This window comes from Lasioglossum baleicum, chromosome 16, assembly GCF_051020765.1.
Source record: "Lasioglossum baleicum chromosome 16, iyLasBale1, whole genome shotgun sequence".
Taxonomy (NCBI): domain Eukaryota; kingdom Metazoa; phylum Arthropoda; class Insecta; order Hymenoptera; family Halictidae; genus Lasioglossum; species Lasioglossum baleicum.
The window spans coordinates 1,350,349-1,377,470 of record NC_134944.1 but is presented as its reverse complement, the minus strand read 5'-3'; the positions used below and the strand labels follow the sequence as shown (position 1 = coordinate 1,377,470).

The following is a 27,122-nucleotide window of genomic DNA, read 5'->3' as shown; positions in this document are numbered from 1 at the left end:
CCCTTCGGCGGAGCGTTAGGGAGAAAAGCGTTAATTGCCCAGGGGAGCGAGGACGAGGTTGAAGATCTTTCGACGCGTCGCGAGAGCACGTATGCGCAAAATGAGAATGCGCGCGAAACACACCGCACCGGAGCGATGTGGCTGGAACAAAAGGGCGGGATCTCCTTGTATATAATGGCGACCTCTCTCTCTCTTCAGAGGGAGAGCCAAGGTGAAGGACTGGTAAGCGAACTGCTTTCAGGAGAGCTTGAGGACCGGCGACCCTTTACGCTCTATCGACGCCATATGGCGTGACCAATATTATAGTAGTAGTAGCCGTGACACGAGCATGCGTGATGCTTGCAGCTCGTGCGCCCTGTTCCGTGATTATGCGAACGCGTGCTGCGATACAAAATACCTGTACATACGTATTTACATACTTTGTAATGATTAGGGATGGGATCAGGTACCTCGCAAACAGGTTCGAACCTCGAAACAGGTTTTGATTGATTGAATTCGAACTCTCTATAAGTACTTCGTGTTTAGGAGGCTGGTAAGCGGATGTTGGATTCGTTGAGAAGGATCGAATGGTCTTATGTACAGGTCGGTTGTAGATCGCGTTATAGGCGGATAAATGAACAGTTCAAGGCAACTGTTGTTCACTAACACTATTTATTAGCTAATTTCTAGGTGAACTAGGATATAATGGTCGCGAACTCGTTAAACTCGGCGTGAATGTAACAGCGATCTTGGAGGTTCAAATTGAACTGGTTCGATCGACACCGTTCGTCACATTCGTGCTCGCATACACGAGGTTCAAAGAAAGGAGAGGGGGAACGCTCGCTGTGTGGTTTGATCGTTATTTACCTTTTTTGAACTAACGCGGCCACGCGGTGGCGGATTCCCGAACACTTCGAAAAACAGAAATACATAGTACTCCTAAGTATACTCGAACCTATGCCAGACAGTTTCGAACCTTTTACAAGTATTTTAGTAGACGAGAAATAATACTTGCAAGTATATTCGAATCTTGGTCGAACAGATTCGAAACTTTCATGAATATCGTACCGGAAATTCGGAAAAATGATTTCATTAGTTTTCTTCACAAAAATCGACTTTTTGCAAAATCGTAGACAAATTTTGAGACCAGATTTGAAATCAGCGTGAAAAATTCTACGGGGAAATGATGTATACCATGTTAAAAAAAAATTTTTCCGCGCGTGGTATTGGAAAACCACAATTTTCTTGAACTTGTGCAATTTTAACGAATTCTTTGAAGGTTAAAAAACGTTCGTACCACAATCTCTATAATTATCCCATATTCTGCAAAGTTTTAGCTTTCATTCTTTGATTTTCACACAGATTTCGTCGGTTTGGCCCGTAGTGGCGCCGTATGTCGGGGCGAAGATATTTTGTTTCCTGGTTCGAAAAAAACGTCGACGTTCCAAACTTGAAACAGTGGTTTTTCAAGATAAAAGTCTGCTCTATCGTGTGGTATAGTTCGATTTTCCGCTGGACCCTTATTTTTGAGATACATTGAAAAATATCCTCAAAAGTTGGTGCAAAAGTGCTGTATCTCCGTCTTTAATCATTGTTTAAACATGTTTAAACAATCATAATGTATTAATATTGGATATCACTGTATTCGGGAAAGTCTACAGAATCTTATGCTGCAAAGAACAATTAAATATCTTTTATAATAACATCACGATATTTGTTTAAAGTTGAAAAATATGTTTTTGTCAAAGCTATGTTCCTCAAAAACTGTAATTAGGGAACATAAAAAAAGTTGAAATTTGTTGGACAGTGTTCATTATATGTACACGCAGCTGAAAGAACGCTCTTCATGGCTGTGTATCTAGATTCGCTGAAATGATTACTCATAAAAAAGTATGATGAGAAAAACAATGTTAATTTCAGGAAGAAGCGCGATCATTCCAAGATTTGCGTTGTTGCTTGTCTTGAAACTTCTCTCAAAAGCTAATGCGCGACTTATAGCAATTTATATTTATGCTAAAACTTAGTCTACAGATGTAAGAACCTATTGACAGAAATTTCGTTCGTTTTCAAGTTGAAAAATTCACTTTTGCCCATGTTTTGGCGATTCTGAACCACCGTGGGGCGTCGTCGCGCCGGCGCGACATTTCTCTTTGAAAATTCAGTATTCGCGTCTCGTCGCGACACAAGTTACCCTTTCTTTCGTTGCGACGCGACGACATGAATACACGGAAAGAAAGAGTCCCCTCTCAATAAGACGTTTTAGAGTTATTCAGACTATTCAGCGTATTTCATGCGGCACAAATATATGTACGTATTTATAATCTCGAGGTCGTCGCACCGCAATATTCTCCAAATAGACGCGGTCCGTTTGTACCCGTGGTCCGGGTTTTCTGATATAGCTGATTTTTATCTACATTGGTGGACAAAATGATAAGGCACCGTTCTACACACACACAAAATTTCATATACATATACATATCGCACCCCGCAAGAAAAGTGACAACTCAAAAATGCAGCATTTGAGAAAAATCGACTTAAAGAATAGTAACACTTATATTGAAATAGATATAACATACTTAAAATAATGAAGGTAACCTTGTGGTATCTCTAAAAAAGATTACATAAAAACGAACCTCATTTTACCATTCAATTTTGTCTTCAGACATTTAATGTATCTTTGAAAACAACAAAGATATTTGTGGTGATAACGTTAGGTGACTCACCCTGTATGTTACTATTGGAAACAATAAAAACGTGGCAAAATGGCCAAAACATTTGGATAGATACATTCTTGTTTATCAAATACGTAATGTGAAATAGTTATTTCTAGACCTCCGTGAACCTAGTGTTCAAAATGCTATAAAAAAGGGGGAAGTACGTTCGAGGGATTGAGAGAAGGGGATGAGAAAGATTGTCTCTCTCACGATGGTTGATCGCACGGACCCGCATGATCCAATGATAAATGATCAGTTTATGGAATGTCCATGTCGAACGTATTATACTAACAACCCAATGGTTTCGGATGATGCGTAACTTTAACCCCAACAGAACGGCGCAGCTGCCAGGCTGCCCAGAATTGAATCATCGTTGCTTAGAATAATCCGACTATTCCCTATTTACGAAATTGCAACGGCACCCTCGCGAGTAACAATTCCCAGTTCGACTCTTCGACTCATTGTCCGCCACCCCTGCTGTCCATTGTTGTTGATCGCGCGTACCACAGATCGGTGCAGGAAACGTCCCCCATAAATCTCCGTTGCACCCTTCGACGCGTGTGGACGCGTACCCTAATTTGTTTCAATGTCTAGCCAGTCAAAAATTCTGAAATAATTCACTGTCGTTTGTGCAACTAGGTAGAATATTCGTTAATTTTTTCGTAATTGTTCCTCTCACAGAACAGAAGAAATAAAACATAATTCAAGGAACCGTACTCACTCTGTAGCTACTTCGAAGTCGTTCGAAGTAGTAAACACATCTGTTTACGAGCTATTTGCTCGAGAAAAAATAACGAAAAAATTCACTAACATTCTACCTAACAGCACATATATCAGTGAATTATTTCAGAATTTTTCGTCGCAAAATCCATTTTTCAAAAATCCAGAAGCATAGAATTGCCAATTTTCCGGGGTACCCCGAAGACTTACGGATTTTTCGAAAACACGTTTTCGCAACGAAAAATTCTGAAATAATTCACTGTTATCTATGCTATTAAGTAGAATGTTCATGAATTTTTTCGTAATTGTTTGTCGACTAGAACGGAAAAAATAAAGCATAATTCGTGCGTAGTCTAACCCAGATAGTGACGTTGGGGATCCTATCGCAATCTTATGCTTCGGGATTTTTTTCAAAATCGACGCTGCGACCGAAAATTCTGAAATAATTCACCGTTGTTTGTTCCCCGTGGTAGAACGTCCATGAATTTTTTCGTCACTTTTTCTCGAGCAGAACAGAAGAAATAAATCATAGTGTAACCCAGATAAAAACGAAAGAATTCCGCAAAAATGGCAACCGTTTAAAGTAAATGCAATTGCGACCACGTAAAAACCTAACGATCCGAAAGTTGCGGCTTCTTTATTCGCCCCACAAGATTTTATTCCGCCCCTTCACGACCGTAGGAGGCAGCGAAAGAGCTATCAGATGATTGTATAAAAAGAAATTGGTTCTTGGGCGAACGGTAATGAGAGTTCTTCCCGTGGTAATCGTTTAGATGATTGTTATCGCGATAAGTATCGTAATTTCCTTCCATCCTGACGAAAAAAAGGGTAAGATAACACCACCATTTCCTGATTATTTAAATAAACCTCTCCTTTTCTCTGAAAACGGTTATACTCCTCGATAGTCCGTACTTTTTAGAAAATTTCATCGTGAAAAACTGATTCAAGAGCAAAGGAATTCAATTCGATTGATTCAAGCGTTACGAAACTTGCATTTACACCGTCGAATGAAATTTCTCAGCAACAAGAACGACGCTCCGAGCACATTAAACTTTCTAATTAGTAGCTCGAGTCGATAGCACTCACAGTAAATTGCATTCACTTACAGTACTCGAGTTAAACGTTACATGGAAAACCTATAGCATCGCTAAATAGCTCTTAGGCGCTTGCTGTTTGCTCGTCTTCGCGTGTATTACATTGCTAAGGAACATCCAACTCGGATCAAAAGCCTCGGTGAGATTTGTTTGCATTTATCGTAGACATCGAAAATCGTAGACATCGAAAACATCGATGACCTTGAAAACTATTACGGGATACTGACCACGTGGTACCATTCAAATTACACTTAAAAAATTGTGTTTACTTGTTACATACTATGTATAGGTATTTAAATTAAGGAAAATTTTGATTTTGCATAGAGATCTATTGTCTACTGATAAGAGTCATTAATCGTTAGAAGTTTCAAGGTTACATTGAGGGAAGTTTCAAGTTTACATTGAGGAAAAGTTGAAGTTTAAATTGAGGGAAGTTTCAAGTTTACATTGAGGGAAAGTTGAATTTTAAACTGAGGGAAGTTTCAAGTTTAAATTGAGGGAAGTTTCAAGTTTACATTGAGGGAAATTTGAAGTTTAAATTGAGGGAAATTTGAAGTTTAAATTGAGAGAAATTTCAAGTTTACATCGGGAAAAATTTCAATTTTGAATTAATTAATTCCTCTTTAAAATTAAGAGGAATTCCTTGAATAAATTCGATCTAAGTGAATTTTTATAGAAAATTAATTTATGATTTAAATTCAGGGCAATTTCAAGTTTAAATTTAGGGAAAATTCAAGTTTAAATCGAAGGAAAAACGATTTCACTCGCATTAATTAACATATTTTAATGTTTAATACATTTGGGGCTCGTGTTCCCGTTACCCGATCGTGCTCAAACTCTGTCAAGATTATTTTTCAATTATTTGTAACACAATTCCGAGGGGTGCCATCAAAGAAATTCAGAAGTCGAAAACAAAAGATCCGCCGTAATACGCACTTGGCACGAAGTTATTATTTACGGTATTCTTTGAATGACGACCAGCAGAGACACAGAGTGACTCATTCATTCACTCAATCGATTCGCGTGCCGTCCCAGTTAAGAGATGAATAAGCAATTAAATGCAAGACGGCGGCAATTAATTTATCGCGTCACTTGTGGCAATGTCTCTTTACACGTAAACTTTAACTTTCATAATCGTGTTTCTTCAAACGAAACGAAATATAAAAATTTCCTGTATTAGTCAAAGTCGCATAGAAATGGTAGAACCACAGGATCTAAGAAACAGCACGGATCCGAGGGTTTTCCTTAAATCAAGGCTTTCCTCTGGTATTTCAACTGAAAGTCCAGAATATGATTTAGATCAAGGACACTTGTTTGAACTGCTCCTCAATCGTAAATACAACCCTCCCTACATTATTAATTTATTTCTAAGCGTGAGAGACGCTAATATTTGTTTATTTATTGTGCACAGCGCTAATACTTACTTTTAACTACATATTAATTTGATATTTAGACTAATGTATGCTATATAAACCAAACATGGTTTACAGCATCAATAAATAAATAGAATATTTCAACTGAAATTTGTTGTGGGTTTCTCTCTCTCTCTCCGGAAGGATAAATAATACAACAGCACCGCGCCGAAGTTGAAGCAAAACTCCCGAAGTTCCATTTCCTCAAACGTAACCATTTAATAGTGTAGTTTTACTCGAACGCGAGAGGCGAGCAACTTAAAAGGATTACTTCTTAATTTACCTCGAGCAGCTTCGCCGAACTATTAATTACGCCTTGGAAAGACAAGTTTCCCCCGGTTTCCTCGTTTTCATTTCGTTCTAATTACTTCAGAATAAACGACGAAATATTTCCGCGAGATATGCAAAACGCGCCTTCATAAATTCGCTAATGGAACAAAGGGAAAACGCGGTCAACGTAGCGCGGACGCCCAACTCAACCATAATTTTCAGGTTTTGAAACTTAAATTCTAGCGTTTCAGTCCGAATGTATGTACGATTCGGACTAGTTATACTAAATGTGTATAACAACCGTTTTTCTGTGAAGAAAGACATTATTACACTTTTTATTTATTAATTATTGAAATTATTCCATCAGAAATCGTTCAATAAACTTCGTTATTTAATCACGCATTATTACACCAATATTTAATTATTGAAATTATACAGATACTTCCTTCAGAAATTGTTCTTACAGATTGAAAGAATTGAATAGCGTCAATATACAGTAAATCCTGTACAAACGCAAAAAATATGTAAAAAGAAACTTTTTAAAAACCGCGCTTATATTAAAATGCACTAAAAAGCAGAAAATAATTTTTTTAGACATTAATGACTATAAATAAAAACGTGGATCGCTAAACTATATTGACGTAATCTTCGTCGGCGCTCCCCGTTTTTATTTATAGTTACTAATGTCTAAAAAAATTATTTTCTCCTTTTTCAGTGCATTTTAATATAAGCGTGGTTTTTAAAAACTTTCGTTTTATATATATTTTCATGTTACTTTAACAATGGGTTGATATTCAACTGAAATGAGACAATTGATTTCGATCACAGCGGATGAAATTAGAAAAATAGTTATAATTCGTAATAATTAGGTTAACCTAAAAATTGAAAGATGTGTCGAAACAAATTACAGATGTAATGAAACATTGATTTTGATTGAAGGCTTCGCAATTTTGCGCTACAACATAATTTACAGCTGCAGTCGCCAATAATTCCCATTTAAATATTCAGTTGCTACTATTATTATGGGACAGAGGGAGTATTATTTTCAACCTAATAAAATTATTGACGGAAGTGAAATGTTCCTAAGTGGCTCCTGTAATTAATTTTGCATAAAGATCCGCAGTCTAATTATTATTAGTAGAATTATTATAAAAATTGTGAACTATTTAAATAAGTTCAGGCTTGTCATTATTATAAAACAACGTGTATCCGACACATTTTGTCGCCGGTACGGTTAGTGTTAATGAACACGAAGCAGGAAGAACGTCTTTCTAAGCATATAAAGTAGGGGACGTTTTGGTCCCGTGTGTGCATAAATAATAATAAACATTAATTTGCGAGAGCATAGAGAATAATCGGCTATTCCAAAGGTCCTCGAAGTTTGCGCTTCCATTCCGGGGCGACGGAGATATCTAGACGCGTCCCTGCGGAGAAACTACACTCTGTGTCTCGGAAAGTGCCCTCCGTGGCTCGTTTATGGGACAGCATGACAGATAGCCGAAATATTTAGCGAAACTATGGAAATTTCGTTCTTCATTTTCCGAGGGTTTTCGCAAGTCGCTGATAATATATCTGATTTGAAAATCTCAAAAAACCAAATGGTGGATTTAATATTGCACAGATGCGTTACTTTGATCTGAAAATTTCAAAAAACTTAATGGCGGATTCAATATCCAGCGACTCAAAATCGCCGGAGTATTAATTTTTAAATAGATTAGAGTGCTCTCCTTGTGCTTCCGCCATGTTTTCACGCCATTTCGGTGGTCGTTACCAACGCGTTGTCTATTTATTGTTGTAACTTTTACATTTTCGAGTATTTGCAAGAAATTTTGACGCAGCCATCTCAAGGAGGCTCTGACAAATACTTCAATGCATAAATTCGTCGTGAACTCTCTCGCGAACTCCGCTTTGTAATCGTCATTAAAGAAGAAACAGACAGGAAAACAGGTGTTTCGCGGAAGACAATTTTCAAAGTTTTAAAATATATTTTTATGCTATTAATTATATGTACACCCAGCTGGGAGAACGCTCTACAACGCTGTATATCTAGTTTCGCCGAAATGATTACTCATAAAAAAGTATGATGAGGAAAACAACGTTAATTTCAGGAAGAAGCGCGATCATTCTAGGACTTGCGTTTCTGCTTGTCTTCAAATTTCTCTCAAAAGATAATGTGCCACTTGTAGCAATTTATATTTATGCTAAAACTTAGTCTGTACATGTAAGAACATGTATGTATTGTGGCAGAAGTTTCATTCATTTTTAAGAAGGTTGAAAAATTCACTTTTGCCCACGTTTTGGCGATTCTGAACCGCCGTGCGCCGTGCCGCGCCGCGCCGGATCGATAAGCTGAACGCGAGACTGCTTCGCGTGCGTCTCCTTTCCCGCCCGACGACGGAACAGAATGATTAGCGCCGGTCATTCTGATAGGTCTCGTTGTGTCATTGTCGTCGACGTCGTTCCCTATGCACAGTGAACCGAGTGCTAACTATGTCAGCTCGTGCGGTGTCATTTTCGATCTTCAGGTTTACGGTATTTTATTTTTGGTCGCGAAAGAACTATTTGAATTACTTGCAATTTTTTGAAGATGAAGTATTATTTGCGAATTATTGTTATTGAAATATTTGAACAGAGATTGTTCTGGGGCGTTTCGAAATCGTGCGATCGTAGAGATTAACACGAGCAAGCTCGGTCACTGGACTGTCTCCTTAAGCATTGTATTATGTATTGCGAATTTACCACTCGAAGGAGATTTTAAGAAACTTGAACTTCCGGGTGCTACAGTCATCCTATATCGCCGATAAGAGATAAGAGATAATAGATATAATATTTCTCATAACTAGACTGCAAAATTATAAATGTCTTTTCTTATTTTAAATAGTTTGGTAGGAGGTGATCTAGTCCATTCTTCATTCCAACTATTTTGGATTCTTAGCTTGAGCTCCCTAATTAGGTCATTGGGAGAGATCGGAAAATTTTGAGGTGAGGACTTTATGGCTTCTTTAACAGCTGTGTCGGCTTTTTCATTGCCGGCGATTCCTATATGGGAGGGTATACATATACATAATACTTATGTATTATTGCGATAACAAAAGAATGTACTTATAACTGTATACCAAAAGTGGTCGCTAATGACCTCGATGTTAATGCGACCTTTATAAATAAACAATTCTTTTCTTCTAGACTGCAAAATTCTATGCAATTTGCAATTTCTCGAGACGATTTTTAAGAGAAGGGTGAACCAAATAAAATATTATTTTCAGTGGTACATAGTAGCCTTAGTCGATCTGAAAAAACTCTGTCGAAGGATATACATGTATTCTGGAATTTATTGAACATTTTCGGAAGCCATAAATGCATAATGATCCACAGTCTAATGACGAATTCATTCTTTGAAGCGAACATAAACGTACGATTTTGCAGATTTACGATTTCTACGCTTGTATCGCTATTAAATGAATTATTTCGTGGCTATAATTATGCAATTTTCAATTTCTTTAGGGAAATCTTTAAAAAAGTGAAATTATATGTATAAAATCTCATTTTTAGTGGTAGAAGTCTTTATAGTTCTGAAATAAATAAAAATCGCACTAAATTCTGTGGAATTTTGTACCCTTTTTTTGTACCATTTTTAAAAAATTTATAGAAGCCATAAATGCATCTAATAATTAGGATTAACATTGTAGAATATATTAGATATACATATATATATATACATAATTAGGTTATGTCTATTTTCTCACATGACTTTTCTCGGTGCGACGGTAACGTCATTGATTCGGTCGACTCCTGTGTGCCGGTGTGCGCTCGTCAATTATGTAAGATTCGCCGAATTTCTGTCTATCGATCGACTGGAACCCCGACGTTCTTAAATTCTTTATCTGTCCCTGCCCAGAGACGGGATTCTCGTATTTTTGGAAAAGTTCATCGGTTCATCGGCCGCCGAGTATCGAACTCTTGTCTCGATTCTAATTGACTCTGACACGCGAACGTAAATCTCACGCTTTCCATTTATCACGAGCATTGATTTCTGCGGATCGTGAACTATTTATTCCTCGCCGTTGGCGTGCCTTTTAGTACGTCCAGCGCTTCAACATTATTGGACGACGTTATATCACACAGAATCTTGCTATAATCGGGTAGAAAATTTGAAGAATTTCAAACTTGCTCAGAGCGGCGAGATTTCTGAAACTGTGTCGGAGCTTCCTCTTTCTTCAAAATAGGGCCGCCTTCAAGTCCTTCAAACTACTTCAAAGTAGGCGAATTTTAATTAATCATTATTTGAATAAATTAATTAATGTTATTAGAATTTGTGATAGATTATCGATCGATACGATCGAGCGTACCATAACCTAGAAGTCCGCATGGTTACGCATGGCAAATAGAAGATGCGTTGTGTCACAGTGTTATTATATTATCATATTGTTTAATCAAATATATATACATATATATATATATATATTTATATCGTTAATCGTTGAAGGTGCTTCTACTAATTTCTGGACCCACAGAATGAATATTCGAATAAATGAAGATTCTATCGGATCAGATTGACACGTGGTTCGTATGTAATTGTTTGAATGATTTTTCTCGAGAAGGAAAAATGCTCGCCCCATTTTAATTGACGAACAGAAATACACTGCGAAAGAAAGAAGCACCCAGTATAATTATAAGACATAAAGACAAACAATATATCTTTATGTAGAAATTGTATTGTAGAATGATTGGTTTATTGCATTTAAAGTATTAGATAATCCGCAACAACACGTATCGCACCCCCGCAAGAAAAGTGACACGACTCGAAAATGCAGCATTTGAGAAAAATCGCCTAAAAGAATACTATAAAACTTGTATTCAAATAGTTTAAGCTTCTTTTCTATTAGCCGGGTAATTTACTCTACAGACGTTTTTATTCTCAGGCCGAGAACTTATTTGTACACCTAATACTTGCCAACTGTGGATGTGTTGGTGGACATTGGAAATATCGAGAAATATAATGTGAAGTAATTTTTGAAAATGGCAATGAAACGGTTCTCGAGTCTCGCGTGTTGAAACCGAATAACAGACGTTACTTTCACGGTAGCAGATGGCACAATACGGCCAATGACCAAGCGACGCAGCGTGCTGTGGTCGGTGGAAGCCCGCCAGTCTCGAAATACGACGACGGAAGTAACGCTACGGGGGAAGGGTGTTTTCTGAGCAGTTCGAAGCCGTAGCCCGTGATGCAGAACCGCCAAAACGTGGGCAAAAGTGAATTTTTCAACCTTCTCAAACCTTCTAAAAAATTCTCTGCCAATATGTAGGTTCTTACATGTACAAACTAAGTTTTAGCATAAATATAAATTGCTATAAGTCGCACATTATCTTTTGAGAGAGAAGTTTAAAGACAAGCAAAAACGCAGGTCCAATAATGATCGCGCTTCTTCCTGAAATTAACGTTGTTTGCCTCATCATACTTTTTTATGAGTAATCATTTCAGCGAAACTAGATACACAGCGTTGAAGAGCGTTCTTTCATCTGCGTGAATATATAATAAATAGACTGCGGATCTTTATGCAAAATAAAAAATGTTTCCATGCATTGCAGGACACAGGAGCCAAATAAAAATTGTATTCTTCTTTTAATTATCCTATTAAGCTGAAACTAATACACTGATGTCCTTAAATATTTTTCACATGTCCACTGCTGTAAATTATATGTACCCATTTTTGTCATAAATGCATAAAATCCGCAGTCTGATAATAATTAATAGCATAGAAAATATTTCAAAACTTTGAAAATTGTCTTTCGCGAAACACCTGTTTTCCCGACTGTTTCTTCTTTAATGACGATTACAAAGCAGAGTTTGCGACGAATCTATGCATTCAAGTATTTGTCAGAGCCTTCTCAAAATGGCTGCGTAAAAATTTCTTGCAAACACTTGCAAATGTAAAAGTTGCAACAATAAAACAGGCAACTCGTTGGCAACGACCGAAATCGTGAAAACATGGCGAAAACACGAGGAGCACTCTAATTTATTTAAAAATTAATACTCCGGCGATTTCGTGTCGCTGAATATTGAGTTCGCCAGTTAGTTTTTTGAAATTTTCAAATCAAATTCATATTCAGCCACCCGAAAATACTAGATTCCAAAGTACTCTGACAATTTTTCGAGTAACACATCAGCAGTATTGAATCTATCATTTAGTTTTTTGAAATTTTCAAATCAGTTTCATAATCAGCGACCCGAAAAATATGGGAATACTAGATTCCAAGGTACATACTCTGACAATTTTTCGAGTAACGCAACAGCAGTATTGAATCTATCATTTAGTTTTTTGAAATTTTCAAATCAGTTTCATAATCAGCGACCCGAAAAATATGGGAATACTAGATTCCAAGGTAATCCGACAATTTTTCGAGTAACACATCAGCAGTATTGAATCTACCATTTAGTTTTTTGAAATTTTCAAATCAGTTTCATAATCAGCGACCCGAAAAATATGGGAATACTAGATTTCGAGGTACATACTCTGACAATTTTTCGAGTAACGCATCAGCAGTATTGAATCTATCATTTAGTTTTTTGAAATTTTCAAATCAGTTTCACATTCAGCGACTCGAAAACCCTCGGAATACCGATTTTCAACAAAATTAGAGTTTGTTATAGAGTTTTAGCCACGTTATCACGATTCTGAACCACTGTGCGGCGGTGTCTGGCTCGAGAAAATTCGCGAAACGTGCGAATCATTTGGTCGGAGGAGCAAAAGGAAAGCAAGAGGGGGAAGGGAGGGACGAAGGGGATGATCCGTAGGAAAGAGAAAGGGAGAGTAGGAGTAAGAGAGTGTGAGAGAATGAGAAAGAGGGAATGAGAGAGCGCGGGCGCCGATCTTTCGTCCTGCTTCACGTGGTTTCTATTGATCTACTACGAGACGCGAAAGCTTATGCGAAAGAACGGTCGTCGTAGCGAAAAGTTCAGCGATCGATCGATCCGCTGTCAGTCGGAATCTCGTTGTCTCGTGTATAGTCACGTTGCCACACTCTGCAACAGTCTACTGCTCGGCCAGTTCAGTGACACTATACGATGTGATATACAACACAATGACGATGTACGGCTTTAACCCTTATGTAGCCAACGAAAATGTTTACGATTATTTAGAACCTTTTGTGCTTAACACATTACCGACCGGTGATTATTGCATAATTTTGAAAAATCTATGCTACATGCCTGAACACATTTTACTGGAACGTTGGATAGCAACAGCAATTTTCATTTTGAACTAACAAACCCCCGCAAAATTGATCTTGAACGTGACGAACAAGGTAAAAACACCAAATTTTTGTTTAAGGATTAAGATTTTTTAAATTTTTATACCAAAATTTTCTTTTAACCCTTTGCACTCGGAGCTATTTTAACTGGAAAATTAAACATTTCTTCCGGTCTAGAAATATTTCCATTGCCTATGATTTTTGAAATTTTATGGATATCAAATTGGTATAAAACCTCATGCAATACCTAAATGTTTAGCAATTGATTAGGTACCGATACATTTAATAATGTAAATAATATTTCGAATAATGGTACAGCAATTTTCAGTGGTGCCTCAGAGAGGACAACGGAGTGCAAAGGGTTAAGATTTGCGATTTTAGATTTTAAAAGAAAATTTTGGTATAAAAATTTAAAAAATTCTTATTCCTTAAAAAAAGTTTTGGTGTGCTTTTACCTTATTTGTCACGTTCAAGGTAAAGCGGGGGGTTTCTTACGTCATTTTCGACCAAATCGGAGGTGTAGAGTCGGGCTATGGTGTCCACGACGTATAATTTTCTGACACCCTGTACAATATCCTATCAGAATTATATAATTTTCAAGCACAATATTAGAATCCTACATAATACTAATTCATCAGTAATAACTGTGGCAAGAGTTTGACACCACGAGCATTAAGTTTTTACATACCAGACTGAAAATACATCAGTTTAAAGTCGAACTTTGCAAAAACTAGGGCGCAGTTACCCCACTCCACCTTAATAATGCATATAATTAATGACTAAGTAAATACTTGAGCGTGACTAATAAGTAATATTGAATACTGATTATAATGGGATAACTAATGATTGTAATAAATACGCAATCAGAATTTCACCATGACTAATGACTAAAAATGGTTATAAGTTAAAATAAGACATAATAGTAACAAAAAAATATCCTACTACTTTATAAACATATAAAATACAGATTATGACACGTTTGGTCACTGCATGTAGAGTAAGTATACATATTATAATGTATTAGGTTATCCCAAAAGTTTCTTCCGGAACGTGATCCTTTAATATTGCTAAATAAATATTAGGTTGTCCCAAAAGTTGGTTTTCGATGCATGCACATAATGCAAATTCATATTAAGAAGTACTAAAATATTAACATAAACATTATCGTATTGTTTGTATTTATTTAGCGACATTAAAGGAACACATTCCGGAAGAAACTATTTTGGAACAACCTAATATGTTAATCGAACAATAGTGAATGATGACTAACGATTGATGACTGATCATTTAAACGAACTAATCATAACTAATAAGCACTAACTAACGATTACTTAGAGCAGTGACTAACTAGTGCCATGTAGTTATGACTAACTGATTAAAAAGTTTTAACCAATGACTATTTTGCTATGACTAACAATCAATCAGACTATTAGTCATTTTTAATTATTGGTTGTTTGTGCCCTACTCTGGACACCGAGGGACACATTCAGTCCGTGAAATGAGGGACAGATGAAGGTTAATGTTCAGTGTTCATTGATAAAAGATAAAGAAAAGACACTTCAATGTTCAAGGGCCCGCCGATTAAGATGGTGGCAACTGCCCTTAGAGGTTTGTTCAATGACTACCGAACCATTCGAAAGCTGACAAAGAAAAACCACTCTGAGGAGAATTTCAGCAATCTAGCTTGCCCGTGAGGGTAGCCACAGGGGTAAATTAGATATTTCGTGCTTTTCTAAAATTCTGAAAAACAGTGTAACATATTTTGGATCCTAAGTCGCATTTTACAGGGTTCTTTTTCAGATTTGTTTGTTGCAAACTGTGGTCGTGAAAAATGAAATGAAAACCCGCAAAATAAATCGGAAAAATGTAGATTTCTCTAAATCTTCTGATAAAGTACTGTAACAGGCAGTGTGTGGACAATTTTTTCAGATTTTTTGCTGTCGAAGATTATTGGGAAAAACAATGAAAAGCGAATTGTCAGGAGGAAAGTTACACTTGCTGGTTTTACTGCGGGGGTATATTGAAACAAGCAATTCTCACTTACATCGTACTAACACTTTCTCTATTTCTCTTGGAAGGAGAAACAACTCGACGTTCATCAAAACTGTGTCGAAAAACTGTATTTCTCTTGCAAAAAGAAAGCGAGAGAAACAACCCAACCAACGTTTATTATTGGACTGCGAATCTTTATGCAAAATAAGAATTGTCTGCATCGTTTGCAAGGAATAGAAACAAATTGAATGTTAATTCTTTCCTTAATGATTTTAATGAAGGAGAAATTATATATTGACATCATTAATTTTTAAAATTGTCCAACAATTTCGAATTTCATCTACTCAATTTTCCTTTGAATGCATAAAAAGATCCGCAGTGTATTTATTATAAACTGTGTCCAAAAACTGCATTTCTCTTGGAAAAAGAATGAGAAACAATTCAACCAACGTTTATTATAAACTATGTCCAAAAACTCAATTTCTCTTGGAAAATTGCAAGGAATAGAAACTAAATTGAATGCTAATTCTTCCCTTAATGATTTTAATCGAGGATAAATCATATATTGACATCTTTGATAATTAAAATTTTCCGACACACAATCTTCACAATTTCATCTACTCAAGTTTCCTATAAGTGCTTAAAGATCCGCAGCCTATTCATTATAAACTGTATCAAAAAACTGCATTTCTCTTGCAAAGAGGAAGAAAGAGAAACAACCCAATCAACGTTTGTTATAAACTGTGTCAAAAAAGATCGTGCAAAAATCGTGTAAATCTCGAGTCACGGCGAGAGGGGGTGGCTTTGCACCAAGGACACGACACGCGAGTGCGACAAGGAAAAATGGTAAAATAAAAAGAAAAGAAGAGAGAAAGAGAGACGGGGGAAGAGAGAGAGGAGAGGCGAAGGGGTGGAAAAATGAGCAGGTCGCAGGCCGCAGGGCGTACGGGCTACATCCGTGGCTCCTTACTTCGGCAAAATCAATAACCTGTTTGGGGGTGTAGGAGAGAACCTAAGGAGAGAGGCCATAGCATGGCACCGCCGCACTAGGTACCACGAGAACCAGGTGTGCAATTTTATAACTCGCATATTTCATATTTATTTCACATTTACAACAAATTATACCGAGGATCTCTATCCCTCCAGAAAAAGAAGAACTAAACTGTCAGTTTATCAACCCTCGAAACACATAAAACTAGAAACTGCGAATTTGATGCATTTATATCCGATTTGTGACAGAAATAAGTGTGGACAGCATATAAAACAATACGAACATACAAAGAACTTAGAAAGACCATTACATTTTCCGTTTTCAACCCCCATTAAAACCAATAAAAAAAAAGTAATATAAACATCTATATACTTTATATATCTCACCCAATGAATTATAAAACAATTTTCATCTCGTCTACTTTCTCTAATAACTTTCTTTCCGTCTACCAAGATCTAAATGTTAACTCGTCAAACTTTGAACCAGAAAAACACAGAAAAACAAACTCTCTCTCTTTCGATTTTATCTCGCGAGATCCAAGACGTCTCTCCGAACGTCCAGAATTAAAGACAACCCGTTTGTTTATATAAAAAAAACACGTACGCGTAGTTCAATAATTAACACGTATTTGAACAATTAATAAATTTAATACGTACACGTTCCAGGTATCCAAGATGTCTCTCCGTGCAGGAAAATAACCAGTGACGTCGGAACAGGGGTGTGCAAATACAAACTAACCAGAGAACCACTCCCGAAAACTGCGGAAGGAAACTGCGGACACCCGTAATACTATTTGTTTAACGAGAATACTCGTTCTACAACTGGTTCGATCGGTTCAGATCGATTGGAACCAGAAGAACCACGACACACGACGGACATTCGTCGTCCAATCGCCTGGTTGACGTTGGAAACCAGCCCTGTCACGGGCTCACTACGGCACCGGCACGTCGACGACCTTTCATCGAGCGTGGAAAACTCGAAATCCAACGTCAAAGTCGAACAAGAAGCACTGTGGTCGGTGATTTATGTTCCTTATTCTCTTCTGTCCTCCGGAAACTCCTAAGGGTTGGTATCCGAACGTGTTCCTCTCCGTTTCTAGCAAGTAGACGGCGGATTTTACGAATTTACAACGAAGACAAATAGCCAATGATAATATCCGATACTGTACAATTTCAAAGAGTAAATTGACTCGCAAGGAAAAATTATAAATTAAATACTTCATACACTAAAACTCGACTGAAGGAAATACATGGACACTAATTGAAGAATTCGAAAGTAATGCTTTTATATTATATTGTTTTCCACCTATCGAATATATCGAGGAAGAAGATCAATTTCTATTTCACTGTTCCAATTGGGCTTCCAGTTCGTTCAAGGAAGAAGATCAATTCTCTGTTTTTCACCGTTCCAGTTGAATTTCTTGCGATTCAGCTGGAAAGTATTGTCTATTTTATTGTGCAGGCTGAAGTTCCAGTTGCAATTCGGGGTGGAGAATGTTTAATTCGCATAAAGATCCGCCGTCTACTAGCAAGGCTGCGCCACCCCAACCCCCGGGGTGGTTGGTGTTTTCGAGAGAACTGTGACCGATCCGGTCGGTGAATCGCGATTTCGAGGAAACGGGGGGGTTGATTCGCGACTTTTCAGTGAAACTGACGCGACAGATCAACGGTGAAAGATGAGGGAAAGACAGCACACACGAGAACGACACGCGTTTCAAGTTGTCGCGGCTGTGGGGCGCGGACCACTACCTCGACGAGCCTCCCGGATCGTTGGATAAAACTTGGTGGGGCCGTTCCGGTCGGCGTGCGAACTCCCCACTCTCTCTCTCTCTTCGCCCCTTCATGTCATATAGCTTCTATTCCCCTCTCCTTCTTCGTCTTTCATCTCTTTCTGTCCAATACACCCTCGTTCGGACGCCCCCCCACCCAATGTTTTACGAGAGACGCCGCGACGCGGCGTGGCGCGTCGTCCTCAACCCCTTGGCCCTGCGGGGTGCGCGAGCGCATGTCCCGAGCGCGCTTCGGTCGCGCACTTGGCTCCGTGTTCGTCGGTAATGTTGATGGTCCTATTTTTACGTCTGCCAAGCGTAATTTCCATTATTCTACTACTTCTCTAGTTTCATTAATAGCTTGAAACAAAACGATATTCAACAACACAGTTTAATTCGAGGGTAATTGGTGCTCACTAGGGGTGTGCGCGTATTCGAAATACCGGGTCGGGTCGGGAACACAAAATTTTTTCGGGGTCGGGACGGGTACCCGAAAATTTCAAGATTCTCGAATTCATCCGGATTTCTGAAAATTCCGAAAACCCAGTATAATCATTTATATTCGACCGCGTCGAGAAATGTGTTAAACGAAAGTTGTGGATCTAGACAATCTGCGTCTTTTACGTCATATTACTTTTCCTCGTAGAACGAACGGTTTTCGAAAAAATTGAGAAAAACTTTGGACCAAATGAACGAAATATTGAAATAATTAATTCAATGCTGATAAAATAGTTTTTCTCGTATATATCCTAAATTATTGACCGCATCGAAAAATATGTTAGACAAGACCTGTAGATCCGGACATTCTGCGTCTTTTATCTCCTATTACTTTTTCTCTTAAAACAGACGGTTCTCGAAATAATTGCGAAAAACGTCAAATCAAATGAATGAAACATTAAAATAATTAATTGAATGCTAATAAAATCGTTTTCCTGAAATATCTTCGACACTATTGACCGCGTCGAGAAATGTGTTAGATAAAAGTTGTGGATCTGGACAATCTGCGTCTTTTACGTCATATTACTTTTCTTCGTAGAACGAACGGTTTTCGAAAAAATTGAGGAAAACGTTGGACCAAATGAATAAAATATTGATAATAATGAAACACATTCGAATTATCGAATAGCGATAAATAAGAATGAAATTCCGAGAACCCAGTAGTCATTTATATTCGTTGTAATGAATACATTCATGTGGTTTCGGATTTTTTATTCTAGATGTTTTCGAAATTGACAGCATGTTGTCCATCACGAATTCTTTTCAAGAGTGTCTCTTATGTCATATTCTCGAAATTTTCGGGAATCCGATCCGATCCGAACTCTTCCCGACTCGTCCTGAGCATCGGGTTGCCGATATTTGGCGTTCTCGCACACCCCTAGTACTCACGCTCACGTCCTCTCCTGTTTGAAGAACGCACGACACGGGGTCCCATGGAAATCACCGACACTTTCACCGACAACATTTCACCAACTCCAGATTTGACCGACGATTACTTCGGCCGACAACGCTTTTAACCGAAAACGAATTTGATCCACAACGACTTGAGACGACCACAGTATGATAATACATATACTATTTATAGTGAATATTTGAGACAGTCGTACGCTGTATGCGAAACTCGATGCCGAAGCGTTGTTTACAATTCGAAAGAAAGGCTCGACGTTTGACGAAGGTTTCCGATGACCAGCGACAAGGGCCGATCAACAGAAGAAGACGCAGTCGTTTAGTTTACAGTCGTACAATCGTATACACATTGGTTTATGAAAATGACAACACTGAATTTATTGAAATTTCTTGCAATTTTCATCACAATACTTGAATATGAAGAAATACATTTAATTAAATTTCTAATGGAATTATCCTTGCAACTTCAATAATCATAAAATACAATTGTAAAAAGTAATTTCTACTGAAGGATTCTATTAAATTCTTTGCTAAGAATTTCCGCGTCCTCGGCGGTTTTGTAATGGTGTTTTTCGCAAAAATCCTGGATCCTGTGACAAGCTTCCTCGATCATATCCACGGGCACCGTGATCACCAGCCTCATGTAGGATGGATAATCGAAGCACTGTTTTAAATAAACAAAAAGGGTTGAGAACCGTGTAATCAGCGGGGAACATCGAACGAGTTGATACAGGATTTAAACGGCGTACCTGGCCCGGAAGGCAAAACACGGACTCCTCCATTAGTAGTCGCTGCACGAATTCCAGATCCGAATGAAATTCCGGAAAAGAGGGTAGATCTATGTAAACCTGGAAACCGATAGGATAATTTATAGCCGGTAAATTGCGACCAGCTTTAAGCGGCACCCATGTTCACGACTACGTATAAATTGCACGGTTAATTATATGAAATTTTGCGCGGAAGATTCTCGCTTCTGATTGACTTATCAAGTTGTATAGGGTGTATAAGAAGTAATGGTGATCCGTCCTACGGGTCAATCTACAGCTCTGGATCGCGCGGTGGACATTTGTCAGAGAAACTTTCCGCGACATTGTTTATACCAAAGAACAACTTTATAACTTTGCAACTCTCGAAATTTACAACTGTAGAATTTTCCAATTTTCCAATTTAACAATTTTACAACTCTACAACTTCAGGATTTTTCAATTTCGCAATTTTACAATTTCAACGTTTCCCAACTTTAGAATTTTCCAATTCTACAATTTCGCAATTCTAAAACTCTACATCTTTAGAATTTTACAATTTTACAACTTTACAACTTTACAACTCTAGAATTTTCAAATTTTACAACTGTATTTTCTAATTTTCCAATTTAGCAATTTTAGAAATCTACAACTGTAGAATTTTCCAATTTTCCAATTTAGCAATTTTACAACTCTACAACTGTAGAATTTTCCAATTCTCCAATTTAGCAATTTTACAACTCTACAACTGTAGAATTTTCCAATTCTCCAATTTAGCAATTTTACAACTCTACAACTACAGGATTTTTCAATTTCGCAATTTTACAACTTTACAACTTTAGAATTTTCCAATTTCGCTATTTTAAAACTACAACGTTACAACTTGCATAACATAAAGTAATGGAAATACATAACCAAATAAAAAAAAAAGAATAACTGTGAAAACGATACTGAAACGCGAGACTTTTAATCAATTTCAAAGTAATGAAAATACCGCGACAGAAATCAGCGAGATGGAAAACGTATGCAATTAATTGAAAAACGAGACATTCGATTATTTAATATTCTACAGAAACAGAAACAGAAGTGAAAATGGAGATAAAAATAAATGTAGAAATATGTTCTAAACATTACATACACTCGGAAAAATAAGTCTCCGTACCAAATGACCTGATGTTTTGTAAGCAATTAGAAGGTTTACTGAATGATGTGCAAAAAATATTTTCTAAAAATTACAATTTAGTAATGAGAAACAATGAGTGTATATTACCATCATGTACATTGCTCCCGTTGGTATAATTGGTTTTAATCCAGGAATTTTCACTACACAATCGTACGCCAGCTTCGAGTGACTCTGAAAACACAAATATATCCAATAATAAAATAAATCAAATCTTATGTAATAAAAACGTATATACAATACTTAATTGGACAAATTAATACTGACGTATAAAGTGTTCATGACGTCGTCGTAGAACGTTTGCGGAGTATTCCTTAAAATCGCAGGCAAAGCGCCTTGAATAAGTGTGTTGCTACCGATAATTCTCTGGCTGAGACAGTGTATAGCTTTACGTATCTACGATAAAGAAGCAACACATAACAAATGTGTATTTAATTTATAAATGTGTCGTTTTTTTTTTGTTTTTATCAGAATTCGTCCAGAAGTATAAGAGGATATGGAACGGTGCCAAGAAGCGAACCTTAACGATGGGATAAAGTTTAATCAACGGAATTTAATCGAATCGTGGAGAAGCAGGAAACTCGTTACGGAAACAATACGAGCGAAGAAGCAATTATTTTCAAGCTGTTGCGTAGGTATACGTATAAACTTGCCATTTTGTTACCCACCTCTTTCTCTAGAATGTTTAGACGATCGTGGATGATTATCCAGCCCATTCGCCAACCAGGTACCAAAAATCTATAACATATTTCATTTCAACGTCGATTTTAACTTCAATTTCAATTTTTTAATTTGAACTCTTCAATTTCAATTTTCCAACTTCAATTTCCTTTTCAACTTCAACTCTTCAACTTCTACTTCTACGTCAATTTCAATTTTTCAACTTCAATTTCCTTTTCAACTTCAACTTCAACTCTTCAACTTCTACTTCTACGTCAATTTCAATTTCCTTTTCAACTTCAACTTCAACTCTTCAACTTCAATTTCTTTTTCAATTTAATTTCATCTCTTCAATTTCAATTCCAACGCCGATGTAATACAATTAAATGTGACATTACCTCTTTGTTAGACCGCTGCACGACAATATAGGAACTTCTGTCGACAAGGACGCGAACGAGTAGAAACTCCGCCCTGGAAAAACCTGATGGAAACAGAAAACGAGAACCTGTTATAGAAGCTTTTCAACATACTTGAAAACACGAGGGTTCTACTAAAGACACCACAAGATTAGGACAGTCGAATTGTAATTACTAGACTGCGGATCTCTTTGCAAAATAAAAATGTTGTGCATTAATTTTAAGACGAAGGGGCCAGGTAAAAAATGCTTTCATCCTTTAATAGCTTTAACACATTGTACAAAGTGAATCGATGTTTCTAAATTCTCTTAATCTTTATTCTATTTGAAATTGTACCTACCTATTGTATTTTTGTCACAATTACATAAAATCCGCAGTATAGTAATTACACTCTAACTTGAAGAGTATGAAGAGAAGCAATTGTAAGTATCAAACGCGATCTCCATCAATATCTAAACTCGTCGGCAAAGTTTCTAGCTACCAGGACTAAGAGATCAAGGTCTTGATGAACCTTATAGACATGGCGCAAGCTCATGGGCCTCTGTACTTCTTTAGTATAGGTTTAGCAGTTCGAAAGCCCGAGCTTAGGCGCTCCCAGATCCCGGGAACCAAGTCTGAAGTTCTTCGAACTAACCGTAACACCAAATTCGGGATCCCCGACTTTCCTTGGACCTAAATTGGTTCTATTCCTGGGAGAGTGAAGTAGAAACTCACAAAATAGTAGAATCACTAATTCTGCGAGTTTCCAGTTTTCGAGCATCGGTTTTCACGAGAAAGAAAATGTTTTAATAATGATTAGACAGCGGATTTGATGCAAAATGATACTAGGTGTAATTTAAAACAGTAAAAATATTTGAAAGATTTAAATTTACTGTTATACTTTTTTTTATTTCCAACCTATCGAACATTAAGAAAGGAAATAAACTTCTGCTGCAATCTAATTTGTTGTAATTCACATACAGAATGATTATTTTGCATAAAAATTCGCTGTTTAATAATGATTGAACACATACCATGTATTCGTAGATTTCATCAGCTATAATTGGGACATAGTAACGAGCAGCCACGTCGAGAATGTCAAGTATATGATCCCTGCTGAATACCGATCCGCACGGATTGGAAGGATTGTTTATAATGATGGCCGCTGTCGATTCGTCAATTCGCGATTCCAAATCATCTAGGTCAATCTCCCAGTTAAGCTCCGGCTGAAAATTAATAATCACCTTATCTGTAAAATCCTAATTACGCTGGCCTGCTGTTCCTACAGTGGCTACAATATGTATTCAACGTAGATTACGTTCTACAGTTTACAGTTCTTCGAAACTATTTATCGCGTTGAAAAATATGTTAGACAAAGCCTGTAGATCTTTACAGGCTGCGTCTTTTGTGTCGTATCACTTCTTCTCGTAGAACGAACGGTTTTCGAGAAAATTGAGCGGAAGTCGAACCAAATGGATTAGACATTGAAATGATTAATTTAATGCTCACAAAATCGTCTTTCCCAAATATCTTCTAAACTACTGACCATATCGAAAAATATGTTAGACGAAACCTATAGATTTGGACAGACTGCGTCTTTAATGTTCTATTACTTTTTTTCATAAAACAAACGGTTTTCGAAAAAATTGAGAAAAACGTTGGACCAAATGAATGAAATATTGAAGTAGTTAATTTAATGCTCATAAGATAGTCTTTCTCGAATATCTTCTAAATTATTGACCGCGTCTAGAAACGTGTTAGACAAAAGTTGTGGATCTGGACAATCTGCGTCTTTTATGTCCTATTACTTTTCTTCGTAGAACGAACAGTTTTCGAAAAACTTGAGAAAAACGTTGGACCAAATGAATAAAATATTGAAAATAATGAAACACATTCGAATTATCGAATAGCGATAAATAAGAATGAAAATTGTTTAATACAAAGCATAGTTTGTAGGGAAAAAGCGAGATCTAAGCTCCGGTATTCCGAGTGTATATTCCTTGCAGCGTACGTTTCTACTTACGCGTAAATCGTATGATTTTACGGTGATCCCGAGACCTTCCGCCAGCGTTCGATAGATCGAAAATCCAGGTCGTGGTATCAAGATATTCTGGCCTTCCCGTGCCAAAGCTGTTATGCAGAGATCCAACGCGCAGGAACATCCGCTGCAAAGGATTACGTCCTTCGAAGACAAAGAACGAACAAATGTGAGCGTTACAAATACGAATATTAAATTCGACTGCGAATCTTTATGCATTAATGGCTTATGAAAATTTTCAAAAAAGGTTCGAATACAAAATTTGATAGTGTTTTGTACAATTTTGATTTGTTTTAGATCTACAAAGGCTGTTCCCATTAAAAATAGGATTTTATATCGTTCCACTTTCTTCAAACTCTACAAAAATTGGAAAATGCATAAACATCCGCGGTCTAGTTATGTTAACTAAACTAACCTCGGCCTTCACTTTTACAAATTCGCTGGAACTGTACTCGGCGACGGCTTCTTTGGCGCTTTGATAACCTGAAGTTTCAAACCATTCGATAACACTGTTGGTTAATTAATAATAGAGCTCTGGACGACAAATTACTCGAGAATGAAGCGAAAACTCGTTTTGTGAACGTGTATGATCCGTCACGTTGTTCGGGTAAACTCGGGGGAGCTTGGATAGTTGTTATTTATTAATATTATTACTTATTGATACCTGTACTGGGAGCATATCCGTTATACAATTCAGAGACGAGACTCTCCTGAACGGCTGCAATCACTTCCTTTGGTGGTTTCAGGTTGCCAAATATTGTAGGATCGCCTGGAGCACAAAAAGTTGTAAACAAAACCTATAGATCTGGACAAGCTGCGTCTTTTATGTCGTATCACTTTTTCTCGTAGAACAAACGGTTTTCGAAAAAACTGAGAAAGACGTCGGACCAAATGAATGAAACATTGAATTAATTCAATGCTCATAAGATCGTCTTTCTCGAATATCTTCTAAATTATTGACCGTATCGAAAAATATGTTTGACAAAACCTGTAGATCCGAATATTCTGCGTCTTTTATGTTGTATTACTTTTTCTCGTAGAACGAACGGTTTCCGAGAAAATTGAGAATAACGTCAGCGAAGTGTCACTCATCTCGCCCAGTCAACCCCGCAAGTGATACGTGGCTGACATTTTTCTCAATTTTCTCGAAAACCGTTTGTCGTACGAAGAAAAGTAATAGGACACAAAAGACGCAGCCTGTCCGGATCTACAGGTTTTGTTTAACATATTTTTCGACGCGATAAATAGTTTAGAAGATATTCGACGAAAACAATTTTAAATCGAAAAAGGAAATCTCACCGATAGATAATGAGATCACGGATTTAGTAGAGTTTGGCTCGATCACGATGTTCTCCACGATGGATCGTATTGGATTATGCGTGTTCCTGCCAATATCTGACGCCAGGACATTCCATCGTTGACGAGAAATCGAGGCGGACATCTTCTAGGTTCAGAAATGTTAAATCTTGTTCAAAATTCCCGCCTTGAAATCTTGACACGATTCAAATGTGTAATCACGCCGAGTTTCGTCCGAACTTTCGTCGAGCCGAGTTAAATGATAATTAATTGAGTCGCGGTATCGAAAAATGATCGAAAGATCAAAGGACGACGGTTCTGCTTCAAATGGTACTCCATCACTGAGGCGAGATCGATTCAGGTTCGCCAATAATCGAAATGTTCCACAGGAGGCTGGAGGACGAACGAACCGGTCGGATTGGTCGACTAGATTCCACACCTTCTTTCATAATTAATTTGAACGGATTCCCTGCTTACGCGCAAACACAGCCTCGAGCTGTTTTCTATTTCGCTTGTCATGCGATCAACAAAATCATTGCGATTTCGATTAGTTGCCATCCGGGCCACATAATTGGCATTTTAAAGTTAAAGATATTAGCCTTACAAGCAGGCTGTAAATTAGGGAGGCTCTTACTTACCCTTGTCGAACATTTTCCACAGAATTTCTTTTACGGCACCTCCCAGGGTTCTTCCAAGTAATTAAAAGAAAGTTTGGGCATATAAAATAGTTTTTCTGGAATATCTCCCAAATTATTGACCGTATCGAAAAATATGTTAAACAAAACCTGTAGATCTCTACAGACTGCGTCTTTTATGTCATATCACTTTTTCTCGTAGAATAAACAGCTTTTCAGAAAATTGAGAAAAAGTCGGACCAAATGGATGAAACATTAAAATAATTAATTCAATGCTGATAAAATAGTTTTTATCGTATATCTCCGAAATTATTGACCTTATCGAAAAATATGTTAGACAAGACCTATAGATCCGGATATTCTGCGTCTTTTATCTCCCATTACTTTTTCTCGTAAAACAGACGGTTCTCGAAATAATTGCGAAAAACGTCAGACCATATGAATGAAACGTTAAAATAATTCATTTAATGCTGACAACATCGTTTGTCTCGAATATCTCCGAAATTATTGACCGTACCGAAAAATATGTCAGACAAAACCTGTAGATCTGTATATTCTCCGTCTTTTATCTCCTATTACTTTT

At 37.2% G+C, this 27,122-nt stretch overlaps 2 protein-coding genes across 10 annotated transcripts in view; both read right to left on the bottom strand.

Moving 5' to 3' along the window:
- The window catches only part of LOC143217166 (neural-cadherin), a 211,129-nt gene extending 192,928 nt beyond the window's left edge, over positions 1-18,201 (bottom strand). For 7 of the 8 annotated variants that reach the window (XM_076441042.1, XM_076441033.1, XM_076441032.1 and 4 more), the window contains exons 1-2: positions 17,726-18,201; positions 17,077-17,515 (exon numbers count right to left, since the gene is read on the bottom strand). The gene's annotated coding sequence lies outside the window, so the exon portion shown is untranslated. The remainder of the gene's footprint in view (positions 1-17,076; positions 17,516-17,725) is intronic. The other variant, XM_076441034.1, reaches the window with a different exon arrangement.
- Positions 18,202-19,939: 1,738 nt separating this feature from the next.
- Tat (Tyrosine aminotransferase) lies at positions 19,940-26,275 on the bottom strand. 2 transcript variants are annotated; one of them, XM_076441077.1, is made up of 11 exons: positions 25,908-26,275; positions 25,273-25,377; positions 25,024-25,091; positions 24,594-24,752; positions 23,605-23,796; positions 22,574-22,656; positions 22,184-22,253; positions 21,783-21,911; positions 21,606-21,689; positions 20,342-20,440; positions 19,943-20,256 (listed from the first exon to the last, which is right to left on the bottom strand). In XM_076441077.1, exons 1-11 carry the CDS (start codon positions 26,047-26,049, stop codon positions 20,095-20,097), a joined length of 1,293 nt encoding a protein of 430 aa, XP_076297192.1. In that variant the 5' UTR covers positions 26,050-26,275; the 3' UTR covers positions 19,943-20,094. The 2 variants fall into 2 exon arrangements, with proteins under 2 accessions (XP_076297194.1, XP_076297192.1); XM_076441079.1 differs by lacking the exon at positions 21,783-21,911 and having other exon boundaries at positions 19,940-20,256.
- Between the last annotated feature and the right edge of the window lie 847 nt (positions 26,276-27,122).

Excerpts from the sequence above, each read along its gene's own strand:
- Tat (XM_076441077.1), bottom strand. The coding sequence starts at position 26,049 with ATGTCCGCCTCGATTTCTCGTCAACGATGGAATGTCCTGGCGTCAGAT. Across the intron at positions 25,092-25,272 it reads CGGATATGCTCCCAGTACAG|GTTATCAAAGCGCCAAAGAA; the intron begins GTATCAATAAGT and ends TTGAAACTTCAG. Across the intron at positions 21,690-21,782 it reads ACGTCATGAACACTTTATAC|AGTCACTCGAAGCTGGCGTA; the intron begins GTCAGTATTAAT and ends TTGTGTTTTCAG.